The 27,093-nt window shown below is 36.6% G+C and overlaps 1 protein-coding gene across 1 annotated transcript in view; it reads left to right on the top strand.

The window, feature by feature from the left end:
- cps1 (carbamoyl-phosphate synthase 1, mitochondrial) overlaps positions 1–26,647 on the top strand; it is a 34,355-nt gene extending 7,708 nt beyond the window's left edge. Inside the window, exons 21-38 of the mRNA XM_088352560.1 lie at positions 181–299; positions 3,436–3,577; positions 3,793–3,858; positions 3,933–3,996; positions 4,063–4,244; positions 6,473–6,667; positions 9,060–9,127; positions 10,372–10,447; positions 12,502–12,579; positions 12,752–12,859; positions 14,886–14,975; positions 15,050–15,220; positions 19,105–19,179; positions 19,354–19,452; positions 20,094–20,153; positions 20,711–20,823; positions 23,315–23,444; positions 23,610–26,647. Coding sequence (XP_088208686.1) covers positions 181–299; positions 3,436–3,577; positions 3,793–3,858; positions 3,933–3,996; positions 4,063–4,244; positions 6,473–6,667; positions 9,060–9,127; positions 10,372–10,447; positions 12,502–12,579; positions 12,752–12,859; positions 14,886–14,975; positions 15,050–15,220; positions 19,105–19,179; positions 19,354–19,452; positions 20,094–20,153; positions 20,711–20,823; positions 23,315–23,444; positions 23,610–23,723 — 1,950 coding nt within the window. The 3' untranslated portion in view covers positions 23,724–26,647. The remainder of the gene's footprint in view (positions 1–180; positions 300–3,435; positions 3,578–3,792; positions 3,859–3,932; positions 3,997–4,062; positions 4,245–6,472; positions 6,668–9,059; positions 9,128–10,371; positions 10,448–12,501; positions 12,580–12,751; positions 12,860–14,885; positions 14,976–15,049; positions 15,221–19,104; positions 19,180–19,353; positions 19,453–20,093; positions 20,154–20,710; positions 20,824–23,314; positions 23,445–23,609) is intronic.
- The last annotated feature ends 446 nt before the right edge of the window (positions 26,648–27,093 follow it).

Raw genomic sequence — 27,093 nt, 5'->3', positions numbered from 1 at the left:
TTCTCCAGGCCACCATCCATTATTTGGACCATTACTCGAACACGCTGGAAATATGAACAACAATCTATTGAAAGAAATGTGTCAAATTTAGGTCTTGCAACAAGGAGAATGAATGATGAATTTGATTATGATGAATTATAAATGTTCTGCTTGAATCTGTTTCATGTTTGTTCTCTCCAGGCCCTCCACATTGGTATGGGTGTAGAACTGATCCACCAGTTAACAGCCATTGACATGTGGTTCCTGCACAAACTCCAAAGAATAACACAACTGGAGCAGCATATAGCAAATTACAAAAGGTAATTTAAGGATTTTACGATAACATTTCGTATTTTCTTCTAACTCTAACATGTAACGCATGATACAGGGTTTGGGTGTATTAAGTCGGTAAGACTATTTAGCTTTATAATATAAATATAAAGTCCATAATTTGTGATTGACCCGATTTACAACTTAACCATGCCATTCCCCGTCTGAATCTTATCAATAGAACCATAGTGTTTGTTGATACAGTTCTTTTCATTTGCATTTAAAAAAATAAAAACGTTTGATTTTTGTTTTTGTTTATTTTTGTTTATTTTTTTACTTCATAGATTATATTCTCTGGACTACTTTTTTGACTTAGATTGCGCTCCTTTTTTACAGATCAATGGATATAGACCTAAAAGCTTTAATATACACTATAATATGAAGTGTTGCAATAAGACAGAATAAAATGAAATGCAATGCCTTTATTGTCATCGTACACCACACAGTAATATTTTGAGCAACTTCCCCTTTTGGTGCATTAGGTGCTATGTAAAAAAACAAATAAGAAAATACCATCACAAAAATTAGATGATTGATAAACAAAGCAGAGTGACTGCTTGACTTTTTGTTTGGTGACAAAATGCGCTAAAAAAACAATGCATTTCTGTTATTACCCTGTAGAAGAGTAATTTTCTTCCAAGCCAAACTTCTCCTTTGCTAAAATAACCAACGTAATATTGTGCTGTGAAATAATCTCTTTAAATATTCAGCTGCTTTGATACGCTCTCTTCAAAATATACCAGAATTATATTTTTATTTTGTATTGAAGAAAAGCTCAACAATGAAATATGATGTGTGCAGTTCATAAATGGAGGACTTCCATTATTTAATCACACATTCGAATGATGTATCCTATAATATTGTCAGAAAAACATAAGTTTTGATTTACATTCTGATTAAAACTAAAGTATCAACACAATTTTCAGTATCACACAAACCGCTACTACCAAAGAGCCATTACTACCCCATCTACAACGTTAATGAGCTTAATGCATATGTGCAATTGTTCTTTTGTCCTATTAATTAATATCGTTATTATATTGTTTACTTTTTATATTTTTGTTGTGTTTTTCTTTTTTCTTTTTTTGCACTAAAAGGTAAAGCCGTCCAATTTTGTTGTACTACGGCATAATGCCAACACAAGCCGTTCATTTGTTCACGCCTAGCAAAAAGTATCGTATCACCAGTCTTGGGCAAACCCTTGTTCAGACATTTGCTTATGTAGAAAAAAACAAGATCACAAACATGAAACAATCGTAAGGTAATTCCAAAGTGCAAGACATTGGCATTCAAAAACACTAAAATAAATTACGAAAAAGCATTGCAATGGTCAGGAAATGTTAGTTTTATATAGCAAGTGTAGAGAAATAAGAATGCAATCACTCAATTCTGGGGAAAAAAATTGGAATCAGTGCATTTTGAAGAGAAAATAAGGACACATCTAGTCAATTTAGATTTCTTCATTGGGCACCTGGCTTAGGTGAAGTCTTCTCATTAGTCAGCAGTTAAAAACTGTGCAGTTATCACACCTTGGAGGGCTCTTGGACCAAGTGTATAGACAGGAATCATGGCTCCAACAAGAGAGATGTCTCTTGAAACTAAAGGCATAATTGTCAAACTTCTTGAAGGTAACTACTCGTATGGTTGCCAAAGATGTTGGCTGTTCACGGTGAGCTGTATTGAAGATTTGGACCAAGAACAAACAGCATAGGAAGGTTGTTAAAGTCAAGCGTTCTGTTGGACCAAGGAAGACATTTAGGAACAACTAAGGAAGTAACAACTAAATACCGTATGTCTTGAAAACAGAAAATGCACAACAAGACAAATGAAGAGGAAATGGGAGGAAGTTGGAGTCAATTTATGGGACAACTGTTCAAAATCGCCTAAAGGAAATAGGATTTTCACATAGGAAAGCAAAAAGGAAACGATCGTTGACACTTAAACGCAGAAGAACAAGACTGCAATGGGCAAAGGCGAGTCAATCATGGACTGTGGATGACCAGACAAAGATTATCTTCAGTGCTGAGTCACAAATCTGCATTGGACAAAGTGATGATGCTTTGTTTGGTGCCATTCCGGTGAGATTTATGAAGACGACTGCCTAATAAAAAAATAAAGTTGGCACCAGATTGACAAAGAAGACTGTTCGTCACTCATTAAGTCCATGCCTCAGAGACTGCAAGCTGTCAGAAAAGCCAAAGGTGGTGCCACTGAACACTAGTGATATGCTAGTCAAGTCAAGTCATTTTTATTTGTATATTATTTCTTTGTCTATTTTTTTTTCCTCAGAAGGGAGTGATTCCATATTTTTTCCTTGTGCTTGCTCTATAAAAGTAGCATTTACTGACCACCATAAAGTTGTTTTTCTTCATTTATTTTAGTGAATTCCAAGGAATTTCATTTTTGAAAAACTTTATATTTTCATGCTTTTTATCTGAGTTTGTTCTACAGAATAAACTGTCGGGGTGAGTTCTTGTCAAAGACTGACAATTCCATACTTTTTGCTAGGGGTTGTATATCGTATATTATATGGATGCCATTACATGCTATTTAAGCATGAATTCCATTTCCTCTACCGCTGCCCAGTGTTTTTGATGCCATTTTTCTTTTCAAAGGGTCTGCTATATATTTGACTTGACTGAAAAAGGTTTCCTGCTCACTCTGACTGTTTAAAAATGGATGGCTGGATGTTATTTGGGCAGCCTTCAATGTTTCAGCCTTATATTATCTACAGTGTAACCTCTGGGGTAAGAGGCGATTAAGATGGACACATGATAGTAGGCTACTGGCATGTGGGCGCCCCACACAGTGGAGTTCAGGTGGCCCCCTCCTCGGCCCCTTACTCCACTGGCTGATTATATATTTGCATCACTACGTTTTTTTTTAGATATTGATCGCTTGGACATACTAATGGGAATTATTCTTTAGAAAGTCAATCTTTACGTATTTCTGCACGTTTCCTTCCCTTTATTTGTTAATTTTGAGGCCAATGGTGTATTTTCACTACCAGTGCTAATGTATGTGCTACTTTTTAGAAATACATTTTTAATCCGAACATTTTTCTTGCATTTAACATTAGATTGACGCAAGTTGATTTTACTTCCGTTTAAATGACATGTCTCACAGTTTTTCAGTGTCAAAGGACCTGCTTTTGACGGCCAAGCAGGAGGGCTTCTCGGACCGGCAACTTGGCCTCATTTTGGGGATCAGTGAGGGAACAACTCGAGAGATAAGGCTCAGTCATGGTATCAGACCTTGGGTAAAACAGGTGGGTGACACTCGTATCCTGTCTGGAGGTTGTAATATAAGTTACATGATCACATACAGAGACGAGCAAGTGCATAAATAGAATGCATGTATGGTGAGCTATATCAACACAAAAAGCATAACTGGCATTTGGAAATAGGATCTTGTGCTTCTTGTCTCACATTTCTAATGCTTTCGCTCCAAGAGTTTTCTGTAATGTTTAAATTTACTGTCCAGATTGATACACTGGCAGCCGAGTATCCCGCCAAAACCAACTACCTTTATTGCACCTATCATGGTCAGGTGAGAGGTTCAAAAATGTACACAAATCTGGATATTTATTCAAAACAAACTAAAAGATTGATTCAATTCAATAGGAGCATGACTTGGACTTTCAGGACCAGTCAGTTATGGTTCTTGGTTGTGGGCCCTATCACATTGGTAAGTTATTATGCTTTAAATGCTGTTGAATTTATTTACCTTTTTATTACCTACTATGTCCACCAGGAAGCAGTGTTGAATTCGACTGGTGTGCAGTGTCGAGCATCCGAGCGTTGAGACAGATTGGGAGGAAAACAGTGGTGGTGAACCATAACCCTGAGACAGTGAGCACTGATTTTGATGAATGTGACCGCCTCTACTTTGAGGAGCTGACCCTGGAGCGCATCTTGGACATTACCCAACAAGAGGTCAGTACATAGTAACCATTTTGATGGGGCAAATAAATAAAAAATTTAGGGTTGCTGCTACATGCTCAGGAAGCCTACAATAGTCATGATTGAGAGGTCAACTGCACAGTAATTTCAATTTGTTATTTTTGGTTATCTACTGTAAATCTAATACTAGCCATTTGTTTTCTTTCTATAGAACTAAGGCTACTTATCAAAAGACCAAAACTGACTATTTTTTATTATTTATTCATCTGTATCGCGCACTCGTGTTTAACGTGCAACCCTAATTTTTGATTTTAAGTTTTGATTTAGTTTTTCTCTGCTGAAACTATGCATTTTGAGTGACAAACATCGTTGAGTATGTGCTGCCATGAACAAAATGATTTATTGCCAACGTAAACTATGAATACAATACTAACATACATTTAACAATATATTTATTTACTGTTCATCAAGTTTCGTTTCATCATTAGGTACACCCCAAAGAGTTGTTACCCTCGTCGTGTTTTTTTGCATTTATTTATATCTTTCGGGATCATTTTCTGTTTTCTTCATTCTCTAACATTCGTCTCTGTTACCGTAGATGAAAATAGTATGTTAATGAGATAAAATGTTATTTTCTTTTCATTTATTAACTACCACTGGTGGTCTAGTGGTTAGGATTCGGCGCTCTCACCAAGTTCAACCTTAGTTCAATTCTTGTTGCATTCAATGTTTTGTGATTGTGATCAATGATATTTTTTTGACTGATCATTGTACAAATATCTCGCAAATATGACAATAAACCACCCATAAAACCTCGTATATGACTGGTAACCACGTTTAAAGTTCTTTTTTTGGCAAATACAAATTTGCATTTTACACAAAAAAATACAGTACTTCAAAGTTGTAGTAATTTAGTAATCAATACATAAAATGTAAATTGCATTTGATTTAATTATCACAAATGAGAAGGAGTTTACACCCTGGTTCAGTTTCCACGCTATAACTGGACAAAGCTGTAACTTATAATATTGTAGCATAATTTATTGTTTATTTAAGATAAATGCCCTAATTAAAAATAAATTACTATTGATAAATGTAAATGGTCTGCTTTTATATAGCGATTTTCAAGTCAATGAAGACCTCCCACTTTACAATGTGCTTCACACTTTACCCTTTTTACACACTAACCAACAGCAGTGTCAGGCATGCAAGGCAACTACCTGCTATCAGGGGTATTAAGCATTCAGTGTCTTGCTCAAGGACAATTTGACATATAACATGGAGGAGCCAAGAATCGCACCTGCGATCTCTTGATCACAAGACGAGCGCTTTACCTCCTGAGCCAAAGCCGCCCTGATAAGAATATGTAATAATATTCATACATTCATTTTAACATATTTTCATATTACTTCACATTTTTTAACATTGTGTTTTACCCATAAATGTTTTCTTTTTAACTGTCATTTACATGACTTTCTCTGTTCAAACTAAGGTTTGATTTTTCACCCTTTTTTTCCTTTTATGTTATCTTTATGTAACTATGTTTGTCTTTTCTGTCTTTTCATCCTCCTTTATCCCCAAAATTTAGACATGTGCTGGTTAATCTTGTTTAGCAGATAATGTCTAAAACTATTATCAGTATTTGCTAAAAAATGCTAACCTAGACGTTTACTGGTGTCACTTTTCAGCATCTGGCAAATGCTTACCAAACTGTGATTAAAGGTCTGTGTGTTCGGTGAGCTCACATTACCATAAATTGTACTCTCGTAGCGACATAACCCAGTGGCTTTGTTTTAGGAGCCTTGGGTTATGTATTGGAGCTTGAAGATAAACCCCGGTCAGGGGAACAAGCCCATGAATAATGAAGAGCGTTTCCGAGATCCACCTGGCATTGCCATGGAAACGGCATCATGCTGGAAACTGGTTAAAAAGAGAGCTGCAAACTGTTCACCGAAGGAGCAGGGACATTTTTTTTCCTCTTCTCTCGGGCACACTTGCTCGGGTGATAAACTAAATCTAGAGCACGGCTGAGATGAACAGTTTTACTTCATCTCATCTTTTCTCTGTGCCATCAGTCTTCAAAATAATTAAAATTGGCCACAGTCTATAAATCTCGGTTGATAGGTGTTTGGCACTAGAATAAAGTATTGACCAAGCATATTCTGTCTTTGTCTTTTTCCTTTGCTTTTTTTGTTTTCCTTTGTTTATTTCAGTCACTCATGTGAATTTGCATCCCTCCTTATTTTTCATCTGCTCTTCAGAGTTGCAGCGGAACTATTGTATCAGTGGGTGGACAAATCCCTAACAACCTTGCAGCTCCGTTGCACTTAAACGGGGTAAACATCTTGGGCACAAGTCCTCTGCAGATTGACAGGGCCGAGGAGCGTTCGGTTTTCTCCAGAATCTTAGACGAACTAGGCGTGGCGCAAGCCCCTTGGAAGGCCCTCAACTCTCTGGTAAGAGGAAACATTCAGACTTGCATACATTATGAAACATATGTTGTGCTATTATTTTATATTTTAAAATATCGCAAACATTTAAAATCAGATTGGAAAATATATTGCAGATATAATACTGCACTTCACCTTTATTTCCATTTACCAGAGGCCAATTTTCAAACAAAGTATATATTTGATAATATGTACCATTAGTTGTCTTCCATTACTGTTATTTTTATTTCTTCAATAGAATTATCATTCATTCATTCTACGGTCAATGCATGGCCATGACAATATTTTCTTTTAAGTTACATACAAAATATTCCATTAGCAGAATATTTTTAATTTGATATTTCCATTTTGCATACTATTAAAAAATGTCAGGTAAAAAAAGCTAATTTATGTCAAATGACAAATGATCCTTTATTATCTAGTTTAGTGGACACCCAAAATAAGGGCAGAAGATGTCAATACATTTTGAACTTGCAAGGATAACCCGGGAGCCCAAACCTCCGGTCATAAATTCCAACCCTGAGCCTTTACTTTTTATTAAACCTCTTCGGCTTCTAGAGCAGATCCACCCAAAATGATGTGGAATCAAACCAAAGCAACATGATTGGCTGATAGTTACTATGATATAAACAGTTCAAAACAACAGTAAAAAAAAATCACATATCCTTTGTGGGTTTCCAATATTAAAAGCGGAATACATTTATAATTTAAATGATTCCATTAAAGTCACGTTTATGGAATTAATCTTATTTATCAAATAGTGTTTTTGCCAGTTAATACATATGTGTCATATTTTACTTTATTAATGTTAAAATTTAATAGAAATAAGATGAATTAAACTTTATTTTTAAATCCAAGAGTTTAAAAATAATTAAAATAATCTACCAACTAAACAAAAAAATATTTAGAACAAAGTTGTTTTATTTTAACATTAGATAAAAATATAATGAAAAAAAACAATACATAAATTGTATCAATTATCAGTGAAAAATAAAGGTTTTCACAAGTTTAAAACACAAAGGAATGTTTATTACATACATTTTATTATGGTAATGCAATACACCCCCCAAAAAGAGCAAAATCTTCTCTAAACTGCACAGCTTCAAATGGAGTTTAAATCGAGAGGAACCATCTAAAATATGAAATTCTTCTAGTGCCTGACGGCTGTTTGAAGCCTTTTTGTTTTGTCAATCAAGCGTAAGACACGTATACTGTTTTGAACATTTGACTGGTTTCCTGCCACGTTCTATTTGAAGAGATGATTTATCTATATGCTTCTAAAACAAATTTCTTATATTTTCTCTCTTAGACTACCTTTCATAAAACCATTACCGTTAATGTCCTTTCTATTTCCCTCATGATCTCCAAGAGTTTGTTTTTGTTTAGCGAGAATAATGCCATCTGAGCTGCAGGGGGTCTCACATCTGTCAAAACTGCTTTGTTGCATGCTTATGAAGGAGCATTGTGAAATGGCAAAGGTGAGGGAAGAAACAATGATGAATAGTAACTAAGACACTCGATGGACCCCAGAGATTGTCTGCTGCTCACAATCCTTTCAATCCTTCTGAAAATCCTGAATTTAAGTGGGTCTCGCTCACATACACAACTCGCTAAATATCATATGGCGTCAAAACTTCCACATCATTACATTCAAGACCTGGGAAGGCAAAATTCGTCATTCATCAATTCCCACCTCATGGTGCCACAGTGCATCCATGCATGCATGCAAGGCAGATGAGATAAATTTGCATGCATATATTGATTCCAGTCGCAGTGCATCCCGTTGGAATCGCACACCAATTTTGTGCAACTTGTCTCATCCTGGCTGTGCTGCTTTAATCATTTGGCAGTTATCATCACGTTTTATCTTCTGCTTTAATAAAGAGATCATTACAAAACTGCTAAACCATACTTTAATGGCTGCTTTTATTAACACTGATAGTTGTGTTGCCTTATTTTCTGCAAGGAGGAGAAATGTTATGTGATCAAAATATGATCAACCAACGTTCTCATGATTCCAATTAGTTTACCTTTTGCCAGTGCCGCTAGATGGCGACAACATATTGTTTTATGCTGTGGTTCATCAATCACTGGGCTGAAACAATATACACTATTTTATGGTCATATATGTATAAAGAATGACAAAGAAGCAAAAAGTAAATATTGTATTTGTGTTATTGTATTCTTAATGATCATCCTACATGATAAAAAGCGGAGAAAGGAAATGTTACAAATTGTAGTAGTTAAAATATTTCAATTTCTTTGTCGTGGTCTTTGTTACCCCTTAAGGTTAATTCAGGTTAACATTTTAAAATTGTAAATGTGTCTTTTTTTGAATGCTCTTTGGCAGAATTAATCCTTATGCATTCCTTTTTTTCATTTTTCATCCCACTCTCAGCAAGATGCATTTTCCTTCGCCAACCAGGTGGGCTATCCCTGCCTTCTTCGTCCATCCTATGTTCTCAGGTAAACTTCCATTTGCTTTCACAATTGACAATCATATTTATGAATAGTAACTAATATTTGGAAATTCATGTTAGGAAAGTGTTTAACCAGTTTTAAAATAGATAAATAACCCCCCAAATATTTGCATTGTACATTATTCCCAATTTTCTTAACTTCACAAGCAATATTACAGAGGTTACCACAGAACAGTGTGGGGGCCAATTGCGGCCTCCCAAAATTTATTTTCACGAATAAGCATTTTTGTAAAATGATGAAAACAAATACTTAGGCTATACACAATTCTAAACTTTTTTACTCGTTGCTGCCATCTTCTGGCGCGTGTCATCATTGCAGCTGCTGTCAATCTCTTAATGTTGCACGTGCAAGTGCTGTTTTTTTTCTTTGTTTTTAGATGTACTCCAATAAACTCATTTTTTTTTTCTTCACCTTTTTGTGGCGTTTTAGTTGGAGTTTGGACTCTACTGGAAGCAGGCATTTTCTTACTTTATAAATGAAATGAAATATGAAATGATCTGCATTTATATAGCGCTTTTCAAGTCAATGACTTCCCAAAGCACTTTACAATGTGCTCCACATTTCCCAATAGCGGCCTTGCAGCCATGTAAGGCGCTAACCTGCTTATTGGGGGTATTAGGGGATCAGTGTCTTACCCAGGGACACTTCGGCATGTAACACGGACGAGCCGGGATTCGAACTGGGATCCCTTGATCCCAAGACGAGCGCTCTACCTCCTGAGCTACTGCCGCCTCTAAATCACTTCTGACACAACATTAAGCATAAGGTGTCCTGTATGTGAAAATGATTGAGTTCCTATTTTTTGAACAAGTATTAAAAGATATAAAATGGCCCCAGATATACTGTACATGTGGATAAAAGTTTGAGGTCCTTGGATGAAGGATCCGTTATGATTTGGGTTGTTTGTGTTCCTCTGCTCTGTCATCCGAGTCCATGGCCTTCATTTATCCTACTCCCCCCTTGCGGCCCATTCTTTATCATCGCAAGAATACCCACACTTACAAAAATAAAAAGAAAACTCGGGTCCTTGTTTTGGAGAGCCCGCGGTGCTTTTCATCACGATGGCGCCATGGCTCGTCAGCCCTTTTTGCCGTTTCCAGACCTTGTTCTTGACGGTGACGCAAGCACAAAATAATGAGCGTTTGAAGCTTTTTGTGCGTTCCCTTTTTGCTTCTCCCTCTTGTCGTGTGGCCTTCCGCCTCAGTCCTTTTTCTGTCTCGCTTCACCAGTGGTTCGGCAATGAACGTCGCGCACGGAGAGGTGGAGATGAAGCGCTTTTTGAAGGAGGCTGCCCAGGTGTCTCAGGTGGGGGCTGTGTCCGTTGTATGCACGGGTGTGTCTGTGTTCGTGTGTCCTTGCATCGACAGTGCGATGAAAAGTATTTGAACGCTTCCTGAATTCTGTGATTTTTGTGACCTTAAACATGGCGTTCATGCTAAAAAACCTCCAATATGGCAAATCTAACAATTTTGCAAAGAAGAGTGGGGCAAAATGTCTCCACAGCGCTGTGAAAGATTCTTTCTGTTATCTCTACCAAAGGTGTGCCAACTCGCTATTACGCATAGAGGGGAATTACTTTTTCATATAGGGCCATATAGGTTATGATTTTTTGTTCATTATAAATGTAATGGAACACTTCAAAACTGCATGTATTTTCTTTGGGTTGTCTTTGCGTGATATGAAAATTGGTTTGCGTTCTGAAACCTTTTGGGTGATAAGCAAAAAACACAGAAATCAGGAAGGGGCAAATACTTTTTCACGGCACTCTACGCGGGCTAATGGACACACTCTTATGCTCACACACATCCACACACTCACAGTAGATGTGCACTTCATGCTGAGTTCTCCCTCTGCTTTCAATTATCGGCTGCTAGCAGCTGATGTAGCTGTTGGCTAGCCGAGTGTGCCCAGTTTTTTTTCTTTTACACTGTACCCCCAAGTGGTTCAGGGGCAGCTGTCCTTTAAAAAAACATACAGTACTCAAGGCTAAAATAATACACACGTGGAGTATGTTTTGCACGCACATTTCTAAGTGCACACAAGAAAGATTGATTGTTTGTATTACGCTTTGTTTTCTGTCATATAAAATATCAAGCTTTCTAGCTTAAAGGTATCACACATTTTAATTAAAAATCCATTACAATTTTATATCACTACACAGGAGTAGGAAGACCCTAGATCATGTTTTTAAATACTAAATAAATAATTTACTACTGTATTATAAATGACTAAATATTATTTGGGCATTTGTAATACAGTAGTAAATGATAACGTATGTTAAATTGATAATTAGCAAAAAAACAAATAAGCAAGAAATAATTGACAAAATAAGTCTAAATGTGCAAAAAAAAATAATGTTCACTTGATACTTGAAATAATACATTTTTAGACATTTATATTATATTTAATTTATACTTGGTAAATGAACAAATAAGCAAGAGTTGATTTACAAACTATGAGTCCAAAACAATCAAAAGCATCAGAAAAGAATGTATTTCTACCAATTTTGGGGAATCCTTGATTATACATCTATAATGCATCAGTTAAGAATCTTAAATCTTGTGAAATAAGCAGTAAATAAAAATGGTGACATTTTGAGGAATTGTAACGTCACAATTAACAATTGACTTATTTATAGCTGTGTAAGAATTGTATAAAACATCTACATTTATTTATGGCATATTCATAATTTATCATAAAATAACGTAAAAGGCAAATAAGCAAGAAATAATTGACAAAATAAGTCTAAATGTGCAAAAAAAAATAATGTTCACTTGATACTTGAAATAATACATTTTTAGACATTTATATTATATTTAATTTATACTTGGTAAATGAACAAATAAGCAAGAGTTGATTTACAAACTATGAGTCCAAAACAATCAAAAGCATCAGAAAAGAATGTATTTCTACCAATTTTGGGGAATCCTTGATTATACATCTATAATGCATCAGTTAAGAATCTTAAATCTTGTGAAATAAGCAGTAAATAAAAATGGTGACATTTTGAGGAATTGTAACGTCACAATTAACAATTGACTTATTTATAGCTGTGTAAGAATTGTATAAAACATCTACATTTATTTATGGCATATTCATAATTTATCATAAAAGAACGTAAAAGGCAGCTGTCAACCCAACTTAAAAAATATTATATAATATTATAGTAACAATCATGGTGATCAATTCTAAACTCATAATTTGCATCTCCAAAGGTACCGGTAATTATTTTCTTTCTAAAAGCAATTCTGTGCAAGATATGAACTTAGAATCTGTAAAATAATAAAATCAGTCATCATGACTTTGCTGTAATATCGAACTTCAAAGTGTCAAAGTTAAAACTATGTTCTCTTATCTAGGAACATCCAGTGGTTATTACCAAATTTATCCGTGGTGCCCGTGAAGTGGAAGTGGATGCTGTTGCCAAGAACGGAAAGGTATAGCTGGATATATTTTACATTCTAAATTGAACTGAGTATTTTACTTTTATATAGCATCATTATTTACTGCCAATGCCATTGTGACAAAATGCAATACACTAATAAAGTATATAATGTTTTGAAATGGTATTTACAGTATTAATGTGTCACCTTATCTTGATGCTTCTAGGTTCTGGTTCATGCAATAACGGAGCATGTTGAAGATGCTGGAGTACATTCAGGAGACGCTACCTTAATGCTGCCAACACAGACCATTAGCCAAGGTTCCTTAGAAAAGGTTAATGATCATCCAGTCACACATGAAATCACTCGCATATACTGTAAACTGCAATCAACATGGGGGTAAATACTTTTTAGATGCTAATTAACAGTTATAATTACCCAAGACCTTTTTACCTCATTTGGATACAACTTGCCAAATTTGCCATGTAGGGCTGTCACAAATATGACATATTTTTCTAATCGCAAATACTTTTTATATTCGCGACTATTTCTCACATTCTGAATTATCGTTTTTTCTCTCCATCCTCCTTTGTGATCACCATTGAATGAAATAAATAGACATCAACGTGCAGCGACTCACATGCGGAAGCAGACAACACTGGCAATCTGTGTGTGGTCAATTTTTAGTACCGTAAATTCCGGACTATAGAGCGCACCTGTGTATAAGCCGCACGCGGCCACATTAAAGAATTGTAACACAAACACAAAATTGATCCAAACCCGACTTTAAGTCCCGCAGTTGAAATTAAATTTCCTTCATTGAAGTACACAGTGCAAAAATCACAGCCGGCAAAATGATCGGAAAATGATACCGGTACTTAAGGTTTGATGCAGACCTGCAGAGTCCGGGTACCCGTTTATAGTAATCCAAGGAAAATAAGTCTATATTTCCAAAGGTAAGGGTGGGAAAAATATATATCCACTATTGTCCGCCGCGACAACAAACAGGTCTCACTCACCTTTACCCCACTTCCCATCAGCCCGCGTTTGCTCCGCCCCTCTTTTTTAATTCGCGAAACAGAATAAGTGTCTCAAATAAATACGTTACAAAAATATACAGTTGCAAATACATATTATGCATGGGTGACACATATTCACAAAGAAAAACGGTACATCGAGAGAGTTTTCAAAGCTTTAATAATAATAATAATATAACTTTCATCCCAAACGGTGCCCGTTAATGGTAGCAACACGCTCGCAACACAGTAAACGGGTCTGCTAAAAAAACATCGTATTTGTAAAAATCACGGTAAACCGTCCTCATCTTCCTCCTTACAACTGAAGCCATCAAAGTCGTCTTCCTCAGTGTTTGAAAGAAACAGTGTCATATAGACGTCGTCCCACGCTCCCGCAGCCTCACTCGCGCTGTCACTGTCGCTGGTGTGCCCTCCTCTCCGTCACGCAGCAGACCGGCTTTTCGGGACCCGTTGGTAGTGGTGGATTTTTTGATGCTGCCCCACGCTGTCAGGATCCACTGGCAGACTTGCGAAAAAGTTGCCTTTCGCATGCGGCCAGTTTTAGTGAAGTTGCAGTCTTCCTCGGCGCATATATTCCACCAGTCTAAATCTTACCTTTTGTACTCGAGCGCCTCTGGTGGCCGTTATAAAAATTACATAAATTGGCCGCATCACTGAATAAGCCCCAGGGTTGAAAGTTTGGGGAAAAAGTAGCGGCTTATAGTCCGGAATTTACGGTATTTTGGACACATTTTGGGTTTACACCGACCAACAGTGGTAAGCTCCGAAATACCGAAGAAGCTGTCTGCAAACTTTGCCTCTAAAAGGTGCCAGTGAAAGGAGCAAACACAACCTCAGGCAGCATTTGCAGTCCAGGCACCAGGTACTATATTACTGAAAAGTTGAGTCCAACAACTTATTACTGGTGACCTCATCCGTGCATTGTTCCTTAAAAGGTTTCAACATAACAGGTTGAAATCCTGCACTGTTGCAGTTGTTTTGATAATTGGAACAGAATGTTAAGTTAATAATTATTTTTTGATTATGGTTTTGACCTGACTTTTGACCATTACATTTCTCTTCTTTATTAAGGTGCCTAATATCTGTAATATTAAGGTCATTTTATCATAGTAGGATATAATGAAGCGTTGGGAAAACATGACTATATACTCTTTAATCGTGATTATTTGTGTGACAATTACCGGTAAGTGTCTCCAGACATTCCTAATCATGACAGCCAATGACATTTTGTTCTGAGTTACACAAAGTGGATGCACAGTTTTTTTTTGGAATCTGCAATTAAATCTGAATCACATGTTTATTGTGCTCTTTCCAACCTCTCAGGTCAAGATAGTGACCCGGAAGATAGCGCAAGCGTTTGAAATATCGGGGCCATTCAACACTCAGTTTTTGGTGAAAGGCAATGATGTCATGGTACGTGGTCTTTCCAGTTTGATACAACCGGTTGTGATATTAGATACAAATACTTCCATTGTCATCTTTTTAAGGTGATCGAGTGTAATCTACGGGCATCACGTTCCTTCCCCTTTGTATCAAAAACAATTGGCGTAGACTTCATCAATGTGGCAACCAAAGTGATGGTGGGAGAGCCTGTGGATGAGGCAAGTCTTCCCTCGCTAGAGAGACCCATTATACCCGTCGACTACGTGGGAATCAAGGTGAGGCGCATACCCATCATTGAATTACCTTTTCTATATTTATTTTTTGACACCCTGTTATATATATGATGTTTGGTGGACAAATCATCATACATAACTGAAGTTGAACTTACATCTTATTAACTTGTATATTTTAGTTTTTCAACAACAATTTATGCAAGCTAATTGGATCTTTTCAACCAATCCACCGTTGACCTTCTCTGACCCTTTTGCTGATGTCCGACAATTTGGTAGAAAAACAAGCCAGTGAAACAAGACACATCAAATTAGTTTCCGATGTTAATTACGATTCCAGGTTTCATACGCCTAAAATATTTGTATTTAAGTCTGAGAAGAGGAAAAAAAGAAGCATCTCTGATTTTGCACATGTCAGGTTTAAAATCTTGATATAATAGGCACCAAGACTTTGACTGAAAAGGAAGCACATGGTGGGCTGGATTTGAGTGCCAAGTGATCTACAGTACAAGTTTTTTATTTTTACACATTTTAAGATCCAAGTAATTTTTTGTGTTATTGATGTATAATCAAAAACATGGTTGCAGGTGCATCCGTTTTATGTTTACTTTATTGTCATTTTTATTTTATTTTTACTATGAGCAAGCACTGGGTTTTTTTAATCAATGAATTGGACTGATGTTTTATCAAATGACAGTTACATGTTGGACATTTGCTAATTTTTGCTGTCATACTATTCTTTCTTTTTTTGTGAGGAGGTTGTCAAAAAGGACAAAAAAACAAAAACATGCCTATGCAAAACTCATTGCACTACCTGACCACCCGAGGGGTCTGGAAAGAAACAAAATGAAAACAACCTTGACTTAATTATAGACTCTCTGCTTTTAATGTTGTGTAATGTTTTTAAACAACTGCTGTTATCTTTACATCCCCAATAGAGTTAGACACAACACCCAGCAGTATTTATGTTGAATTCATTTTATAAATCGTCTTTATACAACACATTTTGCTTCCGCTGTATTGCTCTAGAGAGACTGCATTTATTGTCCCATCCAAATATCAGAGAAAAACTGAAAAGGGAAGTAATACTGTAGGAGGTGCGTTCTGGAGACTTTCTTCCTCGATTGGATTAGAGGGCATTTATGTTTCGCCAGCTGTTCCAAAGCCATTTTTTTCAAAGTAATTTCTCTCTCTAATTACGGCTGAGCCCTTCTAACAATGGTTGTCATTTGAAGCTAGTGAGGCAGGTATAATCCTCCACTTTCCCAGACACCAAAAGTTTTCAATTTGTAGTCTGTGCGCTCGTGGAGAATATTAATCAGAGCTCTGTATACCCAATCCACTAGAATTTAACTACTTGTGAAGTTAACTCAAAGTCCGCGAATGTAAACCTGGACTTCTGCTAGAAAAGTTAAACTTCTTTTGAATTAAAAACATTCCAAGTAATTTATTTACTCTGATCGAAAGCAATCTTCCCATTTACAACTCTATTACACTTTTTTTTGTCATAATTACACAAAATTGGAAGATTTTTCTGTTTATTATATAAGCCCTAACATATTTATTTGAGGAATCATTTCACAGTTCATTTAAAGATATGCTGAAAATATAAAATATTAATCTTGCCCATCTCCTTTTATGTTTCTCTGAAGATGTTACTTCCACCTCTGGCAAGGTTCAGCGTTAAAACAATATGAAGTGGAAATGTTTGACTTTATTTTCTTCGGCTTGGCTGGCCCCTTGTGATAAAAATGTTGAGGAGCTTTCACAATTTCTCTGCCTCCGAGTCGTAGGTGTTTAGTGGGGATATGGAGTTGGGGAAGGTCTGCTATAGCAGCTCTCCCTATTATCATTTAATTTTATTTCTCAGTTTGCCATTCATGAAAACAGTTTTTCGAAACTCTACAATATTGTAGACGTTTGTCTTCAAAAATGATAAATGTTTTATCTAGGCTCCCTCCTTTGTAAGTACTGCTTGTTGCTTTTGATGTGATTTACCCGTTCTAGTAGTATTTTCATCAACTTGCCCATGAGGCCAAATTGTGGCTTCAAATCTGTATCAGCATCCTGAAACTACCACCTTCAACGTTTCAGGTCTTAAACATTGTCCAACGCTCCACCACGTAGTTCTTGCAGGTTGCCCATCATACCCGAAGAAACCTCGGTTTGATCTTTTCACTGTTCATGCAAGCTTCTTCACATGGTAGATACCAGTCTTTCCATGCTGGAAAAATGAAAATTCAGTACGTTTCCTGCCTTTGGTCCAATACCTCCTCAATACTTCCCAACCTGGGGACCATCTTAGCTCTTTGGTCCACCTGCTCTTTTTTTGGAACTGATTTCTTTGGTTTAAGTTGTTTCGACTCCATGTTTTAGCCTCAAATCAGATCTTCCAGGAAAGATCGTGCTCTGGTGGTTTAGTTGTTAAAATGGGGAACAGTTTCTTCCTCACAGCCATTACCACCCAGAACTCCCATCTACAGTGTCCATAAGCATAATGCTCTGTGCAACTGCATGTTAAACATCCACAAATGTGCTGTTTATCATTATAATTTAGTTTTAAAAAAATGTTTTTATCCTTTTGCACTTGTTTACAGTTTTAGTTTTACTAGCACTGAAAGAAGCCTTCCATTTTTTTTATACATTTATAAAACCCTTAAAGGACACTATTTTATCAATATGGGCCTCCACTGACAGCTCTGCTTTCTATATTTGGTTCCTCAATAATGTGACCAGAAGTTGCATATCTGCTTCAAACTTTAATCTCATTGAGTGAGCACATTATATCGTCAAGCCTAACTTCAATCCTCAGCCAGTTTACAGTGACATTGATTGAGGTGAAGCCCACCGTTAGAAGCAGCTATACCTCATGGAGTGATAAATGATGAGCAGAATGTATGGTAGACGATTATTCTTGCACACTACCTTCCAAAGACATCGAAGTCTCTTGCAATTCCTATACGATCCCCATAAAATCCCATTTTCTATCGCTTGTTGGCTCCTCTGGGGCTTGAGCTTTACGTCTGGGTTCTTCGCGCTCTGCTCCTCCTTTGAGACCTACACAACCTAAGATTTTCTGTTTCCCAGAAGACTGAGCATACTTATGTTTTAGATGGATACTTTGGAATGGCTGAATTTGACAATCTACTTATTCCCTCTTGTGTTCATTCAATTAAAATATATAGAAAATAACCATATTCATCACTTTAAGTTTATTGTATTTACTGGACAAACTTAAAAGTGACAGGCAGAATAACACACCAAACTGTTTTCTTGCTCTTTTGTCTGAATGTTAAACATTCCAAATGATTGGCATCTTAAAACCCATGCCTGATGTAAAATGTTCTTTTTCCTCTCGAGTGTCATTTTATCTCAAGCGCTTGCATATAGGGATGGTCTTTTTTTCTCTCTGGTTCTCTTTGAACAGCGCAATGATAAGCTTTACCACATTCCCCTCATTGTTCTCGCAGACATTAGTATGCTCACATTACATTCTGCTGATTAGATAACTCGCCTCAAGGATGAATCCTTCTTTTGGCCCTCGCCGTCTGTGTGTGTGTTCAAACAGTAAATGCTTTCTTCTGCATTGCTCTTTTATTCTGCAAAAAAACATCCTTACATTAGCTACAATTATTTGCATTACATTAATATCACTAGCCTATTTTTTAACACAGCGTGCATGTAATTTATATTTAATGTATCAATCTCCTTTGCAACAGTGAGTCACAACGTTTTTTTCCTCTCTAGGTGGCAGCAGTATACTAGAAATTGTTTTTTCTTTTAAAAACTCATAGTCCACATCTTACACTTTCAACAGTGTAAATGGCCTTTTTGCAATTTTTGCTTTTCAAAACTGGTTTAAAATGGCAATGTTGAATTTTTCAAAAGCATCGAGGATACACTTTTTGTCTGTTCATTTTTTTTACCAGGCCCCCATGTTCTCTTGGCCACGCCTGAGGGATGCAGATCCTGTACTTCGATGTGAAATGGCCTCTACTGGAGAAGTATGCTCATTTAAGTTTATGCGACATGTGACAATAAACTATGTGCTCAGCGCCTTAGATTATGGTTATCTTCTTCGCTTAGTGTGCTGTTTAACAGCCTTGAAAGCTGTTTTAAATTGGATTTTGAAGCAAAACATGACACCATAGCTATTCAGATATTTTTTCTTTCTTTAGGTTGCCTGTTTCGGACCAAACGTCTATTCAGCATTCCTGAAGGCAATGCTTTCCACAGGATTTAAATTGCCACAGAAGGGGATCCTGATTGGGGTCCAGGTAAAACCTGTTTACAGTTTCGTTTAATTTGCGTTGTATTATGAGCATGACAAAAAATCCTTTAGGCCATCCACTGCAAAGACGATTAACCTGTTTTAAATATTTTTTTTACTTTGTTTAACTATCAACAGCTCTGAAAATGTAATTGACTGTTAAATATTGTTTTAAATATTGCAGCCACCAAAAACCCACCTCTGCACAGTTTCATATCACCGCATACGTGCGTTTGAGTAATTAACTCCTGCTGTCATTATGGGCTGTCAAACTGCGAGGTAGACTAATCCAACTTTAACAAAGCTTTCATTACAAAGGCTGTGTAATTGGCACCCTTGGGGAAGTGGACCACTTCAAGGCAAATGCCTGGGGTCACAAATACATCCCAACATGGCTGACAGATCCAGAACACAGCTGCAGCGCTCTATGAATTAAACTCCAGGGTCTATTGAAGGATTTTGATTTGAAGCCCATCTGGTTAACTATAGAATATGATTAAAAATTGTTGACGGTGTAAAATGCTCAGTTATCTCTGATGAAACTTCTATTAGAGGTTTATAAAATACGCAGTATAGTAACTTTTAAACATGGTACAAATTTAGCTATTTTTTTTATTAGTTTATCTCTAATTGTCTTTTTAACCCTAGCAATCATTCCGGCCCAATTTCTTGGCTACAGCGCATCAACTGAAAGAGGACGGTTTCAAGGTGGGTACCTAAAGCATTTTTATGTTCTCAACACTGACTAGTTATTATTTACAGTTTTTGTTTGCCAAGTTCACATTCTTATAAACAAGCTGAGTGGATGAAATTTGAGAGGTATTTTTTTGGGGGGGGGTTATGTTTACTACTTTACTTTGTGAATGTAAATGTAAATGTGAATTTCCCTTAGGGGATGAATAAAGTATCTATCTATCTATCTTTATAATTATTTTTGCACTTTGCAGTACTGGGTTTTTCTCTCATATGTGCAATATGACTATAGTATGTGATGTTAATGTAATTGCAACACCATAGCAGATGTTTCAAGAGTAATAAACCTCACATAACCTCAAAATGACTATTTATATTCAAGACATGTGCGTTCTTACTGTTCTAAAAGCGTGTGGACTATTCAAGATGAGCAACAATGCACACCACCCACTTAGCAATCTGTCCACCAGCAATCGAAAGGCTTTTTCCACTCAACCAAAAGAAAAAAAATCAATGTTCTCACTTTACTATAATCTGAGACTATTTCTGTTTTTCTGTTTGCCATCTTGCAGCTCTATGCTACCGAATCCACCTCAGCCTGGCTCTGTGCAAACGATGTACCAACAACTTCAGTAGCCTGGCCCACCACAGAGAAAGGACAAACTAATTTGCCCAGTATAAAGAGGTTGTAGTTCATTCATTTTGACTCGAGTGTATTGCCTATGACGTACATGTATGTTAAAAGTAGTGACACACTTTCCTGAAGGGGGGAAAAGTAATAAGTAAACCTTTTTTAAATTCCAAATTAGAATATGAGATCAGCACATGATGCTTAGATCTGAGGGCAGACATCCTTCATTATCTCTGTTATATGCCGCTAAGATCAAAGCAAGAGCAGTACTCAGAAGTCCACTTCACTGCATTTGGGGATTAATATGAAGAGTGAGCAAAACTACACAGTAGTGACGGTGATATCCACCACAATATATGACTGAAATCTTTTTTTTTTCATTTACAATGAAACGCACACATTTGTAATTGGCTTGATTACATTAATTAGCACTCATTGTATTTTCCACAAAAGCATGATGCATAGGGAAATCAACCCAGGCCGCGGCATCGAGGGCACTGCATCCTACCCATTAGACTACCAGGGATACAGGCAACACACTAAAACTCATCAAGTTTTATGTCATCATCACACTATATTAACTCATGGTGCCATGTTGTTGCATCTCTACTGGGCCGGGCCACGAGAATATTGTCAAATATAAAAATTGTTCGTGGTATAGAAAAGGTTTGGGACCACTGAAATAGGGTGTTTATCGCCGAGTCTTTACGAAGCGCCCAGGATTCTGAACCGAGTGAAGGGAAATACATTTTGGGGAAGATAGAAATAAAAGCATGGCCGGACTTATTCAACATTAGTCACCTACAATGTTTAGTTTGAGCTAAGAAAAAGTGGAACAAAATCTTATCTATCTACCTAACAAACAAACAAAAAAACAAAGCTGTATCCCCCTAACGGTAGGTGGCTAAAGTCAAGAACACACTCTCATTCATTCCACTTTGCTCTTTCCAACCTGACACCGAACATTAAGCTCACAGGTTAGCCAGTTTGAGCTCCGTCAATATCAGTCATTCTTAACTATCCTTTGCCATTCACATATATCCCTTGCAAACACTCAAATTTCGGGCACCCTTTGGGTTTTTTGGGTGCGCCTTATAGTCTGGAAAATATTTTTAATACATATGGTTGTGCAAAATACATTACAGATGCAAGTGGACACATTTCATAACTGCTTTAGTTCACCGGTGAGGTTTTCAAACAATTAGTAGTCGTGTGCAAAAATTGATGCACCTTGAAGGTTACCTTAGTTGGGGGCACTGCCTGCACAAAGATATTATGACTACGCAACTGTGATGCCATCTGTCTGGAATTAGGTGTTGGAGGGCTTACTCTCACACTAAGTCTGGCATCAGCTGCGTGAGGCGGCACACGGGGCCAACACTTTTATCGAGCAACACGACTCGAGTTCCTTCTTTCATCCGTCTTCCGTATCTTCAATCGCGGTTCCGTGCTTTGTCGAACACTGCCGCATGAAAAGATGTACAGTAACTGTGACTGTAATAGAGTAAGGTGTCATTTGCGGAATGAGAAACTTTGAATAGAAAATACAGTTAGCTGAATGTCTATTTCACATAAGTAAATCCTCCATCTGTGACCCGAAATCAAATAGCAGTCACACACGGTGCACCACCACTGAGCGTCCAATCTCGTCAGGTAAATGGGTTCACATTGCTTTGTTGGCCATTTTTATACATCTGCTTGAGTTGCAATCCAGAAGGCTCAACATAATAACAAACAATGGACTAACTAATAACACCTGCTAAGTAAATTAGTTCTTAATTGTTTACCTCAATACCTGCCAATAGCCCAAAAGGAGCCAATGGGAGCTGACATTTCTTCCATTTGGACCTTCACATAAAACACTGTAAACCGGACCAACAACGTCAATTCATTAACACTTTTTAACAAGTTAATTTAGTTCATTTTTTTCCCTGAAACTGAGTTGTACAGTGGCTCCGAGCACATGGTACTGCCCAGTTGTCTTTGGCTGGATGTTAATTCTAATAAACACACCGATTGTGTTGTGCTTGAAATTGCTTACAGAGAACCAACACCAGTTTTGTTTAATTTACACTCAAGCTGGAGGACACATTTTTTTGTTCTAGTTTGATAAATTTAAACAGTAAACTACTCTGTAACAAAAACCAGCAGCTGCGGTTAACAGGAAAATTCTCTAAAACTCCATTTCAAATGTGTGAATTTATTTGTAAACTTTGATGTCCTTAGCCATCAATGGCAAATTAGTTGGAATGGATCTTTGACGTCAAATTCTGTCTATGGCAGTAAATGAGCTAAAAGTGGCCATTGTTTTACAGTGTTTATTCATGTTGTTGTGTAAGGTTCTAACATTTATGTTTATAGCTTTTACAATATGTTGTTGTCAGTCCTTTACCATTAAAAAAGTAAACCTCATTGCGATCAAAACCATTAGCTCGCCTTGACACATGGGGTCAACGATCGATTCTGTAATGATGTATGACAGATCAAAAGGCATACAAACGTATATCATAACTTTTCTTTCTGTGACTTTTTTGTTTCTTTGTAGTTTGATCAATGAGGGTCAGATTGACTTGGTCGTGAACTTGCCCACCAACAACACACGGCACTTGAAAGATAACTTCCTCATCCGCAGAATGGCTATTGATCACGGCGTGCCCTTGATCACGAATAATCAGGTCTGTATTTTACAAAACTCTTAATGCATTCACTGCATCTCCACCCAGATATATTGTACACATCAATACATGTCTAGGCAATGGATGTGTTGAGTGTGTAATTTAGTGACTGAGTATAATGTGTTTTTAGTTGACAGCAATTACTTTTTTCAACTGTATATATAGGTTGCAAAGCTATTTGCTGAAGCAATTGGCTATGCTGGTGATCTTGACTCCACCAGCCTTTTTCACTACCGGCAAAGAGAACAGCAGCAACAAGGATGTGGAGACCAAGGCTAGTAGTTCCCTTTCTGCCCTCGAGTTACTGTTTTTGAATACTCCCAACAAATGTCTTTCTTTGAGAAGTTTTTGTTTTTCAATACTTTCATCAGGGTCAAGGAGGCAGCTTTTTTTATGAATAGAAATATTTAGACCAAACTCCACATTTAAAAAGTTTTGTTAGGTTAAATTTAGTGATCCATCTATTCTCTTCCAAAGAAGCTTTGTTTGTGGTGAGAATCCGAGTAACAGTGCTCAAAAATCACATTTCTAATATTTCAAACTGTGTGTGAACCGTGGCGTGCTGATTTTAAATTGTGTTTTTTTTTCATGTTGCCTGCACCTCAAATATTTACGACGAAGATTGATTTCAGTTGAAAAATGTCTAGCAATGTACAAAAAGTTATCAATTTATGACTTCCTCGAACCATAATGTTTATAACTAGACAATACTCCTGCATTGTCTGACATTTTATCCCAAGTACATTAGTGTTTTTCAGTTAACCATCTGGTCCAATGCACATTACGATCGGTTCTATGCATGTACATGCTAAAATAATTAGAATTGTCCTTGTTGTTATTAACACAACTTCGTGAACATTTTTTACATCGAACAGAATAAACGCATAATAAAAAAAAAAGTAAACTAAAAAAGTGGCAAATATTTTAGAAGGTAATGCTTGGAGACTGGACTGACTTGTAAATGCATCCAAAAATAGTGCTATAAAAAAAGTGCAGAAACGTATTTCCAAAAATGGAGTAGATGAAATAAAATATGAATACTGAATATTATTTCCATGGGCAAGATGTATAATTTGTTTTTCCCAGTCTTGTGCACATATTTAGAGTGATGATGACCCTGGTGAACCAACTGTCCCTAAGCCTGTCGTTTTTTTGGACCTGTTACAATGTTTTCTTCAAAAACATTCGGAAACACACAATTGTCCAGACTACATCAAAAGACAGATAAGTTGTGAGTTCAGGAAAAATGAAATATTTTCCCTTTTTTTTTTTATTTGGAATGTTAATTTGTGCTTTGAAAACATTAAAATCTAGTGTTGTTTTCTCCTACAATGAAAACATGCTCTTCTTCAAATCCTGAAATAACTTTCTATTATTTAAAAAAAAAAAGTGTTTATTTCACTGATAGAAATGGTCAAGTAGTATTCAGTTTGGGGTTAAGCAGACTACTGCTTTCTAAAAATAAAAATTACACTGTTATGCAGCTTCCACCATCTTAAATACCCAATTTACTACAGGGGTGGCCAACCGAGTCCTCGAAGAGCCGGATGTCCTGCATGTTTTTGGAGTTTCTCTGCTCCTATGCAGGGATTCCAATCACCTGGATCATTATCAAGCTTCCCACACTGCTTGCTAACAAGCTGAAAATTTGCATCACCGGAGTTTGAGAAACCTCCAAAACTGCTCTCGAGGACTGGGTTGCCACCCCTTTGTACAATGAACTTAAACTGGGACATAAAGGAGTAAAACTTGACAAGAATAAGAATAATGACATCAATTTAAGACATAGAATTACAGAAAGAAAGAAAGCATGGAGTATAGGTCACAAATATCAGACATATGGTTTTTGTCAGTTGTGGTTTCAAGCTATTCAAAATAAAAATATAGATTATGCTTCTTTTTCGTAGTGTAATCAAGGGCAAATCTATAGATTGACAATGCGTATTCATATACTATACATCTTTCTTTTTGTCTGTTTTTAAACTACCTTCATCTAATTTTCCAAAAACTAACATGTTCCTTTGTATTTCCAAGTAGTAAGGATCACTTCTCTACACGACAGAGCACCTTTATAGTCCAAAAACTACATTACGATGTTCTGCGCCTTTTAAATGTGAATCCTGCAGATTCATGTCTTGCATACTATTTATATGCAACCGACATAAGTACTTTAATGGTGAGGTTGCGCATAAAACTTTGGTTAGTATGTCAATGGAACTTATTTGTAAATCGAGGACTCTATGTACTAGAGCCGGTTGATTCAGAGGCCTCTTTAACAACGCCTGTCATGTAGTGTAGTAACTCCCCAGTTGGCCAATCATGTCCACATTGTCACCCATGTGCTGCCTTAAAATCGCATTATTATCATCAGCCATATTAATATACACCCGAAGCGTCCATTTACCTTGCAGTGAGATTGATTTATTCTCCGGCTGTATTCATAATGCGCCTCATTTAGCACGAAGAAGTCTATTAACAGTTAATAAAGCAGGCAATGTGTGATAGACTTTTGTGGCATTGGTCAGCTTTAGGTCAATCCTGGAGTTTACAGTTCACAGAAGTCCATTTCTGATTGATGCAAGAAAACACTCTTCACTCAAGGCTTCTTCTTTTTGCTCGCAGCTCCACTCTGCATTATCAACCCCAAAAACCTTCCTGACTAATGTAATTGGCTTGTTGATTTCGTAATGTGAAAAATTCATGACATTTAAATTTATGGTGGTCTGGAGCATGTGCGGCTTCGAGGAATCCCTTTGTGATGAATCGCATACGTATGAAGGCCAATCACTACGCTTGCTCCCAGGCAGTGATCCCCAACGTCTACTGAGCCAATGCACCCGTTTTAAATATTAAAAGTCTCTAGGAAAAATTATCCCAGTTATCGATGGAATAATAGATAAGATCATTGTGCAGCTCAGTATTGATTCTGTTGTATTAATCAGCATTTTCCGCAGGAATATTTTTCTTTAAACACAGCCCAGGTTGCGTTTGTCTTTTTTATACATATAGTTGACGCCATCACTAATATATCACTGTGAGATTTTCAAGGCTCACCATCTTCGGTTGGTTTGGCTTTCAAAATGAGATATTTCATTTGCCAAAATATATTGATTTTTTTTTTTCCGTTTGAAACGCGATACTTTTGGAGGTGCATAGAAAGTGTTGTAAAGGGTTTTTTCAACGTTAACCATTCATTTTTACAATAAAAAGAATATTGATTGAACACTGTTTTTAATGCTTTTTTTCAATTACAGGTTTGTAATTATATTAGCCAGTTAGTTGTGGTAAGTTTTGTGTCTGGTGAGGCAGTCAGATAAATAAACCCATTCTTGATTTGATTGGCAGAGCAAAAAAGCAATTTATCTATTTTTTGTTTAATAGAACATCAATGGTTTTATTGTCTTAAAATCGCTTATAAATGAAGTCTATGCAACAAGAAAGTTTGTGCGCCAAATCTTAATCCTTGGTTTCACTATTGCCATCTGCCATGAGTCAAGAGAATTGCGTGCCTCCGTCTGCATTATAATTTGGTGAGAAATGTGTTACAATGATCAGCAGAGAAATGTGTTAAAAACAAAGTGTATTAATAATATTCATAATGTGAACATTCAGCAGTTTTGAAAAAGAAAATCCCCAAATTGTGAATTAA

Source organism: Urocampus carinirostris, chromosome 14 (assembly GCF_059441175.1).
Source record: "Urocampus carinirostris isolate Australia breed hairy pipefish chromosome 14, RoL_Ucar_1.0, whole genome shotgun sequence".
Taxonomy (NCBI): Eukaryota; Metazoa; Chordata; class Actinopteri; order Syngnathiformes; family Syngnathidae; genus Urocampus; species Urocampus carinirostris.
The sequence above is the reverse complement of the archived record's forward strand: the minus strand, read 5'-3'. Positions and strand labels throughout refer to the sequence as shown.